This window comes from Thermobia domestica, chromosome 8 (assembly GCF_964235325.1).
Source record: "Thermobia domestica chromosome 8, izTheDome1.hap1.1, whole genome shotgun sequence".
Taxonomy (NCBI): domain Eukaryota; kingdom Metazoa; phylum Arthropoda; class Insecta; order Zygentoma; family Lepismatidae; genus Thermobia; species Thermobia domestica.
In genome coordinates, this window is record NC_137461.1 from 17,360,216 (window position 1) to 17,377,755 (window position 17,540).

General features: G+C 36.1%; 1 protein-coding gene across 1 annotated transcript in view; it reads right to left on the minus strand.

The window, feature by feature from the left end:
• The window catches only part of LOC145692725 (solute carrier family 13 member 2-like), a 117,745-nt gene that overhangs the window by 65,816 nt on the left and 34,389 nt on the right, over nucleotides 1-17,540 (minus strand). The window contains exons 2-5 of the mRNA XM_081768150.1: nucleotides 11,202-11,380; nucleotides 8,983-9,248; nucleotides 7,887-8,001; nucleotides 3,267-3,487 (exon numbers count right to left, since the gene is read on the minus strand). Coding sequence (XP_081624276.1) covers nucleotides 3,267-3,487; nucleotides 7,887-8,001; nucleotides 8,983-9,248; nucleotides 11,202-11,345 — 746 coding nt within the window. The 5' untranslated portion in view covers nucleotides 11,346-11,380. The remainder of the gene's footprint in view (nucleotides 1-3,266; nucleotides 3,488-7,886; nucleotides 8,002-8,982; nucleotides 9,249-11,201; nucleotides 11,381-17,540) is intronic.

The window sequence follows — 17,540 nt, forward strand, 5'->3', positions numbered from 1 at the left end:
CAGTTTGCTTCCCTGGTGACTTCAAATTCGAATATCTCGAGTTCCGAAATTCGAATGGTCAAAATTCCTTCAGATTCATGTTTCTTGTGGTCCAATTTACTAGATTCATGAAAAACCAGTGTGAACCAGTTTGCTTCCCTGGTGACTTCAAATTCGAATATCTCGAGTTCCGAAATTCGAATCGTCAAAATTCCTTCTAATTCATGTTTCTCGTGGTCTAATTTACTAGATTCATGAAAAACCAGTGTGAACCAGTTTGCTTCCCTGGTGACTTCAAATTCGAATATCTCGAGTTCCGAAATTCGAATCGTCAAAATTCCTTCTAATTCATGTTTCTCGTGGTCTAATTTACTAGATTCATGAAAAACCAGTGTGAACCAGTTTGCTTCCCTGGTGACTTCAAATTCGAATATCTCGAGTTCCGAAATTCGAATCGTCAAAATTAATTCTAATTCATGTTTCTCGTGGTCTAATTTACTAGATTCATGAAAAACCAGTGTGAACCAGTTTGCTTCCCTGGTGACTTCAAATTCGAATATCTCGAGTTCCGAAATTCGAATCGTCAAAATTCCTTCTAATTCATGTTTCTCGTGGTCTAATTTACTAGATTCATGAAAAACCAGTGTGAACCAGTTTGCTTCCCTGGTGACTTCAAATTCGAATATCTCGAGTTACGAAATTCGAATCGTCAAAATTCCTTCTAATTCATGTTTCTTGTGGTCCAATTTACTAGATTCATGAAAAACCAGTGTGAACCAGTTTGCTTCCCTGGTGACTTCAAATTCGAATATCTCGAGTTCCGAAATTCGAATCGTCAAAATTCCTTCTAATTCATGTTTCTCGTGGTCTAATTTACTAGATTCATGAAAAACCAGTGTGAACCAGTTTGCTTCCCTGGTGACTTCAAATTCGAATATCTCGAGTTCCGAAATTCGAATCGTCAAAATTCCTTCTAATTCATGTTTCTCGTGGTCTAATTTACTAGATTCATGAAAAACCAGTGTGAACCAGTTTGCTTCCCTGGTGACTTCAAATTCGAATATCTCGAGTTCCGAAATTCGAATCGTCAAAATTCCTTCTAATTCATGTTTCTCGTGGTCTAATTTACTAGATTCATGAAAAACCAGTGTGAACCAGTTTGCTTCCCTGGTGACTTCAAATTCGAATATCTCGAGTTACGAAATTCGAATCGTCAAAATTCCTTCTAATTCATGTTTCTCGTGGTCTAATTTACTAGATTCATGAAAAACCAGTGTGAACCAGTTTGCTTCCCTGGTGACTTCAAATTCGAATATCTCGAGTTCCGAAATTCGAATCGTCAAAATTCCTTCAGATTCATGTTTCTCGTGGTCTAATTTACTAGATTCATGAAAAACCAGTGTGAACCAGTTTGCTTCCCTGGTGACTTCAAATTCGAATATCTCGAGTTCCGAAATTCGAATCGTCAAAATTCCTTCTAATTCATGTTTCTCGTGGTCTAATTTACTAGATTCATGAAAAACCAGTGTGAACCAGTTTGCTTCCCTGGTGACTTCAAATTCGAATATCTCGAGTTACGAAATTCGAATCGTCAAAATTCCTTCTAATTCATGTTTCTTGTGGTCCAATTTACTAGATTCATGAAAAACCAGTGTGAACCAGTTTGCTTCCCTGGTGACTTCAAATTCGAATATCTCGAGTTCCGAAATTCGAATCGTCAAAATTCCTTCTAATTCATGTTTCTCGTGGTCCAATTTACTAGATTCATGAAAAACCAGTGTGAACCAGTTTGCTTCCCTGGTGACTTCAAATTCGAATATCTCGAGTTCCGAAATTCGAATCGTCAAAATTCCTTCTAATTCATGTTTCTCGTGGTCTAATTTACTAGATTCATGAAAAACCAGTGTGAACCAGTTTGCTTCCCTGGTGACTTCAAATTCGAATATCTCGAGTTCCGAAATTCGAATCGTCAAAATTCCTTCTAATTCATGTTTCTCGTGGTCTAATTTACTAGATTCATGAAAAACCAGTGTGAACCAGTTTGCTTCCCTGGTGACTTCAAATTCGAATATCTCGAGTTACGAAATTCGAATCGTCAAAATTCCTTCTAATTCATGTTTCTCGTGGTCTAATTTACTAGATTCATGAAAAACCAGTGTGAACCAGTTTGCTTCCCTGGTGACTTCAAATTCGAATATCTCGAGTTCCGAAATTCGAATCGTCAAAATTCCTTCTAATTCATGTTTCTCGTGGTCTAATTTACTAGATTCATGAAAAACCAGTGTGAACCAGTTTGCTTCCCTGGTGACTTCAAATTCGAATATCTCGAGTTCCGAAATTCGAATCGTCAAAATTCCTTCTAATTCATGTTTCTCGTGGTCTAATTTACTAGATTCATGAAAAACCAGTGTGAACCAGTTTGCTTCCCTGGTGACTTCAAATTCGAATATCTGGAGTTCCGAAATTCGAATCGTCAAAATTCCTTCTAATTCATGTTTCTCGTGGTCTAATTTACTAGATTCATGAAAAACCAGTGTGAACCAGTTTGCTTCCCTGCAGCCTTCATATGTATACATCTATTTCATACTGCGATTAATTATAACTAGACTCCGGATGGATCAATATAGTGTAAATTTGTGATGCTAGTTTTTGGCAATGGCTAAATACTGTTATGTCTGCTGCTGGACAACTGTGTGTGTGTGTATTCACACTGTATAGTTACAATATTGTATATTTGTAATATTTTTTTTGTTATATTTATTTGAAATGAGTATCCTTTTTTGCTAGCAAACTTAATTGCTCATTTAGATAACTTGTTAATATGGTTGAAATTTCTTTGATGAAAGTTATTTTTTGTATATTTGAAATATTTTATTTTATAGTTATTTGAAATAAATGTGGCTCTTGTATGTAAGTTTCTGCCATTTCCTTATGAATAAGTATGGATCACTGTCAGAGGTTATTTCCTTCTTCTATACAGAGGTTATTTCCTTCCTCAGCATAAGAACGTTAGGCGTAATGTGAATTAGGCTAAATGGGAATTAGCATTTCACCTAAAATGGTGGATGTAATTATTATCTGTGATGGACAGCTGATAAAGTGTTAGTCAAAATGGGAATTATGCCAAATTGGTCTAAAATACACATCTCTAGGTCTACAACATAAATAATTATAACAAAAAAAAACTTTCAAAATAAATCTAAACTTCTACTAGAAATTATATAGAGTAGCGACTTCTTCCACTTCCGTTTTAACTATACGATGGCACGATTATGTTTACATGTTACCTTTCATTTTGTTCCTGGTCGTGCTTTTCACCATAGACAGATGCTTCCAGTGATTTTGCAGATTGATTTTCTTCAATTTTAGATTTAACTTCTTCCTGCTTCAATTCTTCATCCTTAGCTTCCTTTTCTCCTTCTTCAGTACTGTCCTTCCTATCTCCCTTCTTCTCCCATAATTTTTCTTCATCTTTCTTGTGTTCCAGAATGTTTTCTTCCTGTCGCCACTAAAAATCAAGAGAAATATTTTTGTCTTAATGCGTGTGGTGATTGTCCACAATGATTTTCAAATAATAAGTTACTTATACTGACTTTCTGCTTTGTCCAACTGCGTTGACGTACTGTTGTCAATCTGCGACAAGCAGTAGTGTGCATTGACTTTTCGCACGATTGCAAGCAAAAGTATCCAATACCAATACGCTAGCTAGAAATATTGTATTGCATATTAATTGTTTACTTTGGGAAGTAAAAAAAAATGAATTATGAACACATGAGTGTAAATCATGTTTCTATATCAATTGGTTGTCGTGATACATACTTTTAAATGCTTATATCCTGTTTATCACCTTAAAGGCGTGCAACGTTGCCAAGTTTACTCATTCCTGTTTCGCAGAATCGCATGAAAAGTTTTGGTAGCACCTCAATATTAGAAATATTTGGTGAAATGAACAAAACACCAACATAAATTTAAAGAGGTGCGTCTCTCAATACAGCCTTGTAGCACAACTGCAATCGTGATTTACTACACCAAAAACAAATTACAAACACACAGTCACATAAATAAAAAAAAAAAAAAAAATTGCAATGAACAATAATGGCATAAACCTTAATAAATTTAGTATACAGGTGCGACTCTTAAAATCATCTTGTTTTTACTGAATTGTAATTTCAACTATCCAAATGAATGCAATAGATATTGCATTAAAGTACGGAATAAGGACAACCTCGCCACACCTAAGCCTATTCTTAAGAGTCCGAGTACGATTGTTTAAATGTCTCCATAATCTTCTCAGCAAAGTTAAATTGCCTGCTTCCAGCAGCCGCATTCTCGGACTGCTCTTGCTTCAAAAGTACACTGACAAAGAAAATTGTAGGTGACGTACTTAAAAATATAGGTTACATGCGTATTCCTGTAGTTTTTGGACTTAACGTACAGCAGACGTATAACTGAAAACGCATGTTTTATAATACTTTCTGTATAAGTTTTCCATCTATACGTGATTTCTGTATGAAACAATGTAGGCGATCAGGATCTCACATACAAATGGACGTATATAACATATAGGTGACGAAGGTAACATAAGTATATGCATGTGATATACGGAAAACTGTTAGATGTCAGACATCCTACAACGGCATAATGTAACATCTAAGGGCAGTGCCTATGTAGCATACGGATAACGTATGCTCCGTACTGATATCTGTAGTAAGCAAGAGGATACCGTATATTTGTACAATATACCGCTGTCCGGAGAACGGATTTTTCTCTGTGTAGAATGAATCCATATATATAGGGATGATTTATGTCTACTTCCTATTAAACTTGAAATTCTAAAGCTCTGTATTGCTCGAACTTTTTTTTTTTTTCTGTTGTTATCAAATTGGTTTCTTATTGTCATGTAACATTACTACCAATATAATTAGTAAAACGTAGAGTCAAATAACAATCCAATAAAAAAAAAGTAAACTTTCAAATGTTGCTGTATTAACGTTTGAAAGGTTGCATTCAGTTTTTAAACATAGGTGTTCGCCAAGTAGTCTAGGAAAGCCAGTGCCTCTGGGATGTCGGGTGCAATGTAAATGCATTAGGAGTGTCTTCAAGAGGAGCGAGTGGAAGTGCATCTGCTCTCCTAATTTATTTCCTCATATTATTATCAGCCTTGTAAAGTGGACCTAATCCAATATCTTGTACCTTTCTCCATATGGATTGGGTAAAATGAAACAAAGAAACGCGTAATGTCGCATGCTGGAATGTTTCTCTTGTAGCGTTTATTACCGCTTGTTCAAAGTCAGTCATAAATTTTGCACACGAAACTGAAAGCAACAATCTTCAGCATTTTTCTTGATTTGCTGAAGCATAAGTGTGCTTTGCTTTGCAATAAGCAGAAAGAAAGCGAAAAAAAAATATCCGAAATACTTTCCGTGCAATGTATATAACTACGAAAATAGACGTGGAGGACAAATTTTAAATGTTTCATCCATCACTATCTTTTCATTCCTTTCACTTTACAGAAATTTCCTTTCATTTTACAATGTGCTGATATACCAGCCATCTTGACTTTCTCAATAATTTATGAAATAATTTTTTGTCACAATTTATATATATAATTACAATATTACGATGGAATCAATTTCTCAACATGATATCGGCGTACTTCTGGTGCAGTACATGCTTTCCACAAACTTATGTTTAAAAAAAAAAAATCTCTCATTCTGTGAAACAGGAACACACGCTTTTAAATGTTTCAACATAACACAATTATGAAAATCTTTAGCATACATTATTATATATATCCTCCCACACCATATATAACATCCTACTACAAACTACTGTTTGCTGATGATTTAAAAATCTATCGCAGTATCTCCACGGAAATAGATGCTATTTCTTTGCAAAGGGACATAAATTCTATTTTCCAATGGTGTGAGTCAAACAAATTGCTGTTAAATATTTAAAAATCTAAAGTAGTATCATACACCAGAAAAATGAACTATGTACGTAATGTGTATACTATTAATCAAACACCAATTGAGAGAGTGGATTACGTTACTGATCTTGGAGTTACTATGTAGTTAAACCTATCATTCGATATTCATGTCAACAGAGTAGTTGGTGAGGCCTTTAGGAACCTTGGCTTTGTAACGAGATTAGGAAGTGATTTTTCTAACACTAATGTCCTTAAAACATTATATACTTCCTATGTACGGTCTAAGGTGGAATATGCAGCGATAATAAGGGGTTCTAATAGTAAGAAATATATAAACAAAATCGAAAACATTCAAAGTAAATTTGTACGCTTTTTGACATATAAAGAAACAGACATATATATCCAAAATTTGAGAACAACGAAGTTTTTCTAAATAAATATTCATTATAATCACTCGAAAGCAGGAGAACTCATTTCATTTTATCTTTCTTACATAAAATAATTTATAGTTCATACATTCAGAATATTTGTTATCAGAAATCAAAATTCGCGTCCAACATAGACCAACGAGTACCACATAATGGCATATTCCATCTTTCAGCGCAAGGGACTAATGCGCTGGATGTATCGCCTGTCAGAAAAATGTGTTTATTGCATAATAAGATGTCACAGGGACACCCAGATACACACATTTTTAGTCATAAACAAAATTTTCATTGTAACAAATTAACTGTATATCATGCTATGTGTATTTTAACGTATAAAAACATGTATTTTCCTATCATATTATTATGTTATTATATATGTATTTTAAAGTGTATTACATACAATGATGAAAAGCTGTAATTAGGCATTTGCCTGTTATTTTCCCTATATATATATAGGGCTCGTGCTTTGAATTCGCCTTTTTCATTATTATTAATATTATTATAAATACTATTAGCAGTAGAGTACTAGTGGCGATTCATGACTCAAAGATTTAGAAATGAGAAAAATACAAGGTATTGTATATACAGGAACGAAGTTGTGTCCCACAAACTTACTTGGTTGGGGATTGAACCAGGGACCTCATACAGCAGAAGTAAGTGCTCTATCACTGAGCCATTGTGCCTCCACATAGAATCTGGTGATACTGAGATGAAAGAGATTGTACGGGGTGTTTCAAAACAACACTGACAACGTTTGAGAGATGGTTCCTTATACCAAAATAAGACAAAAAAGTATAGACCAAGCCGGGTGCACAAATGCTTTCTTTCGGAGTCATAGGCTGCCGAAAACATGAAAAAAAATTAACTTTAAAGGCCAATAGTTCCAATACTATGAGACCTACCGTAGTCGGGACAAGATTTCACGTAGGAACTCGTATGTGCACTATCCAAAAATACATGTTTCAGAAACCTAAGGTACAAACGCAACAATTTTTATAGAGAAAGTTAGGCTACGGGGATATAATTTGAAGTACTCACCAACTACCTCTATAAAAATTGTTACGGAAGTACTTCAGGATTCTGAAACATGGATATTTGGATAGCGCACATATTAGTTCCTAAGTGAAGTCTTGACCCGACAACAGTAGGTCCCATAGTTTTAGAGCTATGGACCTTTAAAATTCATTTTTTCATGTTTTCGTTAACCTATAACTCCGAAAAGAAGCATTTGTGCACCCAGGTTGGTCTATACTTTTTATCTTATCTTGGTGTCAGGAATCACCTCCCAAGTTGTCGGTGTTGTTTTGAAACACCATGTATATGTTCAACAATTCTACTAGAATAAGTTAGCATATAATTAACTGAATTAATGTTTTAAATACATCTCAACATTTTTACAGTGCACAGCAAAATTAAATTACTTGTATTTTTGGTGTTACGGGTGATTATCTGTCTGTGCTTCTCATTTAAAAAGTATTATTATTATTATTATTATTATTATTATTATTATTATTATTATTATTATTATTATTATTATTATTATTACTTACCTCATCTAAGAACTCAATAACAGACCTTGCTATCGGTAACATCAAAGCAGTGGTAGCTGAGTTCGATAACCACATGGAAAGGAACATAGTGGTCAACATAAACCCGGCAAGCATTCTAAATCAAGAAAACAGATAATTGAATTAGTAGAAATGCTTCATTATTTATATGAAACATTGATGTGTTCGATTAAATGCTAACATAAAATCGAAATAACGTAGCTGGTACTAGGATAAAAACAGGTTATATTCAGTAGTATCGGTCACAATTTTTCAAGTATCCCGGATTTGGAAGAGCATCTAATTAGGATGTATTATTTTGGCGCGGTGGCTCAGTGGTAGAGCGTTCACCTCCGGTCCTTGGGGTCCGTGGTTCGATCCCAGCTCGCGCCGTGTGAACTTTGTGGTGGACAAACACCGTGCTCGTGGATTTTCTCGGGGTTCTCCCGTTTCCTCCGATTTTCTTCATTCCACCATTTCACTCATCTCTCATCATCACCGTCTCCTTTAGCCTAACCGGAATAACCGTGGGACGTAAAACTTAAAAGATTTCATTTCTTTCCTTTAAAATTTCTTAGATCTTGTGCCCCGTCTTACGGTACATAATGAAAAGTGTCCATGTTAAATGGAAACTTCTAATCCATATTACCTAGTAGCCTAGCTGTATCCAGTGGCGTACGCAGAATTATGTCAAGGAGAGGTTCAAACACTCAATTTGATATCTTTTTACGACAAATGCATACAGTCTTGCCTTTGTGTGACTTATGCATTCTTTTAGGACGAGTGTGTGACTTATACGTACAGTCTATTGAGCTCCTCCGTGGCTAAGCGGTTAGCGTACGCGCCTTTGGCGCGGGAGACCCGGGTTCGATTTCCGGCGGGAGCTCATGTGGTTCGGATTCCACGTTAATCAGTAGGTCCACGTCTCACATAGCCTCGCTGCTGAAAGGGACGCTAAACTGAAATTCAACTCAACTTATACGTACAGTCAATGTTGTAATTGGACTGTATCCACTCCTGCTTCATCTTAAGTTACTTTGAATTTTACTTTTTAAAAATAAATCAACAAACTTCTTATTTTAATGTCTATGATACTAACTTTCTTTTTCCTGTTCCAACGAACTTTATAACGTAGAGTGCAATCCTTTTATGAAGATTAACATCTTCAATCGCTATCGCTACTGCTAAGGTTCCCAAGAAGAACGCTACGGTGTTATTAAAATACGCTTTGCTGATAACTTTTGTACCCATAATTCCCATCAGTGGAAAGAGAACAAGTGGCATCAGTCCTACAACGAACATGTGCATACAATCCACAGCCCAATACAACGTCATCAGGAGAATCACAAACGCACAATAGCCTTCCTGCAACGGAAAGAGAATTTATTCATTACCAACAGAAGCAAATCCGGAAGTTTCACTAACACAGAATATCCCAATACTGTACTTTCGACATTAAATTAAAAAATTAGCTATTGTATAAGCAATAAAACAAACTGAAACTAAAAGTAAGTATATTTAAACAACATCATATCCTATGAATTATACACCCCAACAGAGATATGGGTATAAGGTTAGTATATCTCTCAGGCGTTTGTTTCCTTTTCGACTTCTAAACTCTGCTGTGCGTGTGTCGGAAGCGTTACAGAACGGCTGTGTCCGCTTGTTTGTCCGTCTGCTTGTGAACAAATATCAGAGCAAAAACAATAAGAGATATCAAGAAGTGATTTCTTTGAAATCGATTCAGTGTCCCAAGAATGTATTCCATATCATCCGTTAATTCTCCATTCAAACAGGAAATGGTAGAAGTTGATCATTTCCGGTTTCAACATTGACCGCCATAGAACAAAAACGGTAACGGATAGTAACCAGCAATTTTCTGGAGTCGATTAAGAGTTTCAAAATATCTTCACGTGCATTTCACAACTAAAATAGGAAGTAATACAGATGCACTACTTCCGGGTTCAATATTGATCTCTATAAATCAAGAACAGCAAGGGGTAGTGAAATGTGGCCTTTTGGAATCTGTGTCAGATTACATTTCGAAATAAATTCCGTATTCGTGAAGCTCCCTACAATGATGTTATCCGGGACTAGTGCTTTCAAACGGGTCGGGTCGGGTCACTAGGGTCAGCTCGGGTCGGGTCACTTGGGTGGGGTTGTCGGGTCGGGTCACTAGGGTCAGCTCGGGTCGGGTTGTCGGGTCGGGTCACTAGGGTCAGCTCGGGTCGGGTTGTCTGGTCGAGTCACTGGGGTGGGGTCACGGGTCAGGTCACTCGGGTCAGTCTTCAACCCGACCAGACCCGACCCGACCCATTGAGAGTACTATTCGGGACCCGTAAATTACGAAAAACGGAAGTACTGACCACTTGTCATAGTGATGGTCGTCTCCATACATCACAGAAGTGCAACATCATTGTGAACAATCTAGGATGCTGTTGCAACAGCGTGATTTAATCTGTTTGTGTATTAAATTCACATAACAGACCCATATGGATGTCCAAAAATCCACACATCATACACAAGAGACCACACAATGACTAAAAAAAATTGATGTCTTACATAATGTCCCTGTCTGGCTAATTTACTGTATCTTCTTCGAGTCAACAATGCACGCCGACGTGTGCTTCCAGAATTTTAATATCTTCGTCGAACTTGTACGATCATAAATTTATGAAAAGTTACTTCCAGCGAGAATGCATGGCATGTTTTATGTCGATACTAAACATGGCGGAAATTTCCTCTCTTGTTGTTGACAGACTCATTTCTACAGATCTATGACCACCTCGTTCTCCTAACTTCTTCCTAGATACATGCGAAAGGTACGCGAACGAAGCTACCCTCAATGGAATTTTGGAAGTAGCAGGAAGACAAGGTTGATTTTTTTATTTTATTTATTTATTTATTTTGGAGATATGTCCAATACCTTCTGCAACCAGCGTTGACAAATACCTAACATAAGTGGTTGGATATACGCAACATTGAATCTGGTGCTACGATGTAACGAGCGTGAAGATAAAACTCCTTCATGTCTGTATGATTAGCGTAATCGCCTTCAGAGTAGGACGCTCGGGTTCGATTCGCGATGGGAGCTCATGTTATAGGGATCTCATATTAGGTATAGCCTCGGTGCTGAAAGAGACCTAAATTCTAATCCAACCGAGTATGAAGAATGGCTTTATTTTTATGTCTCCAAACAAGGTGTTATTAGTAATTCTGTATGAGATTCCTCTGGAAGTATCTCCTTGGAAGAAGAACATACTCATAATTTGATTCTTAATCGATATTTATATTTAATCGTAGTAATAATCCACTTACCCTTCCACTATAAATTATAGGGATCGGTAACAACAAAACGGGTATTAAAATTAGGCAGATAGTGTTACGAAATCCCCACAAAGACATGACGATTGCTTTCCATAATGGTTGCGATTTTGACTCCTGGTCTCCGGCTTCTAGCATTGTTATAATTGTATTTTTTGTTTCCTTTATAAATTCTGAAACAGAGAACAAAGTGAATACTGGACACTTAGGAACACATTTCTTTAATACTACTTGATAACACAGGGTGGCCCAAAAGTAGGTAGGCTATACAGTACTGCACTGATCAACTCATTGTATTTTATATCATTTCTTATTGTTATCCATTAGATAGACTTAGTTTCTTTATTATTTGTTCTTAAGAGTCCCTATCACTGCGAAATTAAAATACCGCTAATTTTACAAAAAAAAGAAAAAAATATGTGATATCTTCAAATAGATAAAAGATAATCGAAAAGTGGATCAAGACCTCCCTAGACGATGCATGAGGTACCATTATCACGAGTCACCTAGTAGCTTTCCGTGTGCAGTTATTTAGAAACGCGAAAATAAATGCCGATTTTCTAAAATGGCTGGAAATTGAAAGCAAATAAATGAGTCTTGATAACGGTATCTCACGCAAAATAATATTGTCTAGGGAGGTCTTGTTCTTGTTTCGATTATCTTTTATCTATTTGAAGATATCACATAATTACTGTAAAATTAGCGGTATTTTAATTTCGCAATGATGAGGCCTCTTAATGTGGTTTTACTTACTCTAATCTTGGAAGAGCCGGAGCAAATAAACCCATAAACTAGAATGTTATACTTGATCAATGCGGGGGGTGTCTACCTATTTTTGAGCCACCTTATATAATACAGAATGGTATCATATTATGAATATGCTTCATATTTTTTCTTTTTCTTTCACAACGACTATTTCAAAACTATTCTAAAGTTTTCTAGTGTAACATTAATAAATTGGCATCTTGTAAATTCTAGAACAAGGTGCGCAGCCAGAATTTTTAGTTGGAAGGGGTCCAAAGCTTGGGGGGATCCATTACTACAAGACATCACGTCTAATGTTATTGAACAGGGGTTATTCTCCATACGGAAAGACTATAAAAAATTGTTAAGTACTGTCACCTATAACCTCGGGAAAAAATATAGAATTAGATTGCTTTTAGTTGCATATCAAAAGCAAGAGTGCAGATGAAGTGTAAGATCAAATATTTAAGCCACGAAGTTACATCAATAATTTCTCTGCTAAATAAATATAGTTTTATTAAGAAAGACCGTATGCTAACGTATGTCGAGTTAAGAAGGTTTTTTTTTTGTGTGTGTGTGTGTGTGTGTGGAGAGTCCAAACCTGGTGGACCTCCGCATGAGTGCGTACCTGTCAAGGGCGCCGATCCTGGGGGGGCGGGGGCCCGGGCCCCCAAAAGTTCATGTGGGCCCCCTATTATATTTATGAATATACAATGTTTGGCATAATTTGAATGCAATTTGTCTTAAAATCCTCATATATATATATATACCTTCTGCATCTGAATGGGCCCCCCCAAATTTACAGAAAAATCGGCGCCCTTGGTTCCTGTTCTACAATACTGTACAGGACTAATATAAATGATTAATTCGTTTTGAAAAGGCTATATTTTCAAAAAAAATTACACATACAAACATGAGAAATATATGTATGAAAATAAACAGAAACTCACCAAGTTTGTATTGTGTATTCAAGGTAGCACCAGGTGGCAGTACAAGTTCAGTACCTCTCCAAAATGGAGATAAAGCAAGAAACAGATTTTTGTGTGATAGAATATAATATGCGAGATAGTCGCCTGTTATAGCAGTGCAACACGCTTTCAGAAGAGAGTACGGAAAAGAATTGCCATTTAAAAACAAAACAGGAAATTTGGTGAGTTTGTGGTTATTTTAATACGGTATATTTGTCATGCTTGTACGTGTAGCAGTTTTCAAAATATAGCCTTTTGAAAACAAATGAATCATTTATAGTAGCCTTGGATTATTAGCGTTTAGCAGGAGAAAACTGTCCAAAGAGTGTCCAAAAACGCACCAATCAATAGATCTCGTTTACGTGAATAAAATGATGTTGGTGGGTGCAGGGCCGGCGCTAGCAGTTTTGCCGCCCTGGGCCGTACTTTCATATGCCGCCCCTTTAATCAGCAAACCTTATTTTAGACAGAAAACTTTGAAGTGTCACGAAAAAGTAAGACACTCCATTTAAAAACATATATGAAATTAAAAAAATAAAATAAAATAAAATAAACAAAATTGAACTACCTTTCTCGAATGCTTACGTAATATTTAAACGACTCCATATATGACACAATATTCAGTATGCTCGATTTTGCTCTATATCTGATATACAGTAGTACATGCAGAAAATAAAATAAAAATATGTTTTAGTCACGACCAAGAATATTACTTTTTAAGCTTATTATATATTGAAAGGTGTTTTCAATAGAGCATTGTGCATGAAGATAATATAATGAATCAGATATTACGGCAAAACTAATTGATTAGCTTAAGCCGTATAATGTACTAAAACACAATAGATATACATTAATTCAACATATCTTAATTGAAAGAAATTTTTATTGCTTTGATATGAGCAAATTAATTTATCACATTCGCGTAGTCCAATGTTTCCGCCAATTCGTGTTCTATTTATATCATCGCTAGACCACATCGCTCAAGCGTGTTTCAGACATGGAAGAACGCAGGTAGTTTTTAATAAATTTAAGTTTCGAAAAACTTTTTCTACTTGCCACACTGACATTGCGAGCAAAGTCATGTTCCTTAATTGATTTTAAAATCCCTTTTGGTGAACTTTTAGGCTTAATTATAGCGGATAACACTTTCAGTTCGTCTTTCAAATCACTGTGGTTAATATCTTTCGATTCTTCGTGTGTTAAAAGGCTGGCAAGTTTAGTATACTTGTCAGACAAAAGTTCAAGTGGCATATCTTTAAGATTACTTATATCGCAAAGAAAATCGAAATACTCGCTGTGATGTTTAAGTTGCTCAAACCTTTTTCTTAAAGCTAACACAATCGCGTCTAGAACTTTGTAATAAAAATCGATCTTGTATCTTGTTTATGGACTTTCAGTTGCTTCATCCTCTGCCTCGTACTGAAACTGTCTCTTCTTCTTTCGACTTCGAGCTTGCACTGTATTATCTATTCGTGGATCACCTATACCAATACTAAAACCAACTCCATCGCATCAACTAAGTAAGGGTGAAACTTTGCATCATTTCTGCTCCTTTTAAAGTACCCAGATATATTTTTAAGAAACCCGACTGTATCCAACACATGAGAATCAATGCTTTGGAGATTTTTGCTTACTATGTTTATGTGGAGTAAAAAGTCATACCAGACAACGAATGAATAAAGGAAAGTCAAGTCACGCAGCTGATTTGCTATGCACAGAGGATTGTGGGTGACCATTCTATCTCTTCTATTGTAGTTACTTATTTGAAGTAAGGCACCCTAAACTTCCCCAATTTGATACCTAACTGGAGTCAGAGCATCAATTCGGCTCTCCCACCTTGTGGTGCTTAATGGTTTTAAAGTGAGACTGCTAATATGTTCCTTTAGCGTGGCCCAACGTTGAACTGACGCAAAAAGTCATTTTTTTTAACTACACACAAAAGATAATAAAATGAAACGACGTACTGAGATGAGGGTTAGTGAATGACTACTGCAAACAACATAGAAGGCTCGGAAATTTATTTCTAAATTCTGTTCTGGATACCTCAAGAAAAAATATGCTGCACGATTTCCTATATTCGGAATGAACAATTTGTAAATTGGCTAAAAACTCGCTGCTAGAACTTAAATGTCTCTAGACGTTGTAGATGCTGTAGGTCTCAATTGGGAGTGTACTTTTTGCATACTTGGAATGGAACGTTAGGACATTGCTGAATAGAACAAAAATATAAAAGACACCTTGATCATCTTATCCATTCTATTTGAAAATCTTATCTAAGCCGCTGCAAGCGAAATATTGAACCTGAGATACCTGTGGCTAATAGTTTGATAATTGAAAATGAGAGGGTATGCTCTGAATTTCCTGTGAGTATTTTCCTGAATGTGAGTAAAGTAAGTTCAATGATATTCTCAGATGAAAAGTTTATTTTTCCCATTTTTAGGCCGATTACGAAACATTATATTTTGATAGTATTTTTTTCGTTTTCAAATTTTGCCGCCCATTAGACTTGCCGCCCTGGGCAGTAGCACGGCTCGACCCCCCCTCGCGCCGGCCCTGGGCGGGTGTAAATCCTCATCTGCCATTTTCGAAAAATAGAAAAAATGAATTTTTTTGGTAAACTTAAAAAGTAATAATCACGCCATCTATTGAGAGAAAAGTGATATTGAAGCAGAACCTTATCAAGCATTTGTTATGATAATAGCAGGACGAAAATACACAGGACAATTAATGAGATATAGTCTAAAAATTCACATTATTATGGTTTCATTCTTTCTTAATAACAGTGTATGATACTATTCAATGATAAGGCATATATCAATCAATAGGTCACGTAGAGCTAAAAAAGCGAGATGCTTGAAGGTACCGGTAATTCTCATCTGTAGGCTAGTTTTCGACATAATCACTAATTTCTGTGACAGTAGAAAGTCTGTTGTTAATTGTCTAATTGATAGTTCTATGTCCTGCGGGAACAGATTGTGTATGCAGTATATTTATGTAATGTATATGTAATAGAGGTCTGCACGAGCTCAAGCCCGACCCGGCCCGAGGAGCCGGGCTCGGGCTTACAAAGCATACATTACTTCGGGCTCGGGTCGTAAATTTTCAAATATAAAATCATATTTCTCGGGACTTTCGAGCCTAATTTTGTAAGTATACTGTACAACGATATTTATTAGAGCGTTCTTTCTGGAGAACTTTCAAAGCCCAACTGCAAAATTAAATCTCTAATTGCTGTAAATAAAAATGCAATTTTGCGTTTATTATTAAGTTTCTGTAATTCGGGTTTATTTCGGGCTCATTTGATTATCGCACGAGCTCGGGCCTAAATGCTAAAACATATTTCGGACTCGGGTCGGGACTCACATTATAAATTCACGAGGCCGGACCGGGCTTGGGCTAAACATTTCGGCCCGTGCAGTCCTTTAATATGTAAACAGAATGCAAAAAGATACCGTAATAAGTAGTAGGTTGTATCTATTGTCGTTCGGCAAGGGCGCCCATCAGGGGGCAAGGGGGGCCCCTCGCCCTCCCCTCCCTTTTTAGAGGAAATGTGCTTTGGAAGATCGAAAACCCAACAGATATTTTAGAATAGGTACCGCAAAATTTGAGACTACATTTGAAATGTCGCTTATACTTGCCCCCCTTGGAAAGCACAACATAGGCGTCCTTGTCGTTCGGTGTTTCCTAACTGTGACACTCAGTCTTCTGATAGTGACGCACGCAATACTTATAATCAATAATGTAAAGAAAAGGAAAGTAGGCTTAAATTTATGGTAGATAATAAATAAGAACAAAGCTAGAGAGGAAACAAAAAGAAAATTATTTGTGAGATAAGTTTGCTACTACTCTACACACATTTTAGAACTGTAGCTACAGGGAACTCATTTTGTCGTTGCTCTTGATGTGTCTTCTAATTGTCGGTAGTCAAAAGTGCATTTAAGGTTCCGTCAAATGGGGTGAATAGAAACATAGGGGTGAATAGAAACAAAACTCCCAGATTAGTTTTGGATTTATCTGGACGATAAATTAATCAACAAAACTGAAATTTCTTAACATAGTCTTATATGGCTAAAGTGTTCACAGCAGAGACAAAATGTTTTAGTGAGTTGGGAACACTGAGGTAGACGGCAGCAGCGTTAATACGTTACTGAAATCCTACGCGGTATTTGGGCGCTCCTCAAACTTTCTTGGTAAGTGTGACATTTTCATATTTGTTGCATTTGAACATATGCCTATTTTGTAGTTTGTTGTTTCATTTAATGAGGTTCATAGTAAAAGTTTTCGTTTTGTAAATTATTTGTAATCAAAATTTAACTTTACTGGGTTATTGTTATGATTTTTAATTAATGGTGTGAATAAAAACACTTCTTGAAGAGTGGAAAATTCTTGAGAAGCGGAAAAAAGGACCTGATAGGAACGAATCAACCATCTCTAAGAACAAATTTCCAAGTCTTCTAAAAGAAAAAAAAAGTGTGAAACTGAAGGAGGTAAATATCAGGGTTGGATTTGAAAAGTGTGGAATTTTTCCCCTTTGTCGAGACCAAGTACTGAGGATGCTGCCAAAAAGAGACACTGAACGAGAAGAAATAGAACAGCAAGAGACATTTCAGACTGTGGACCG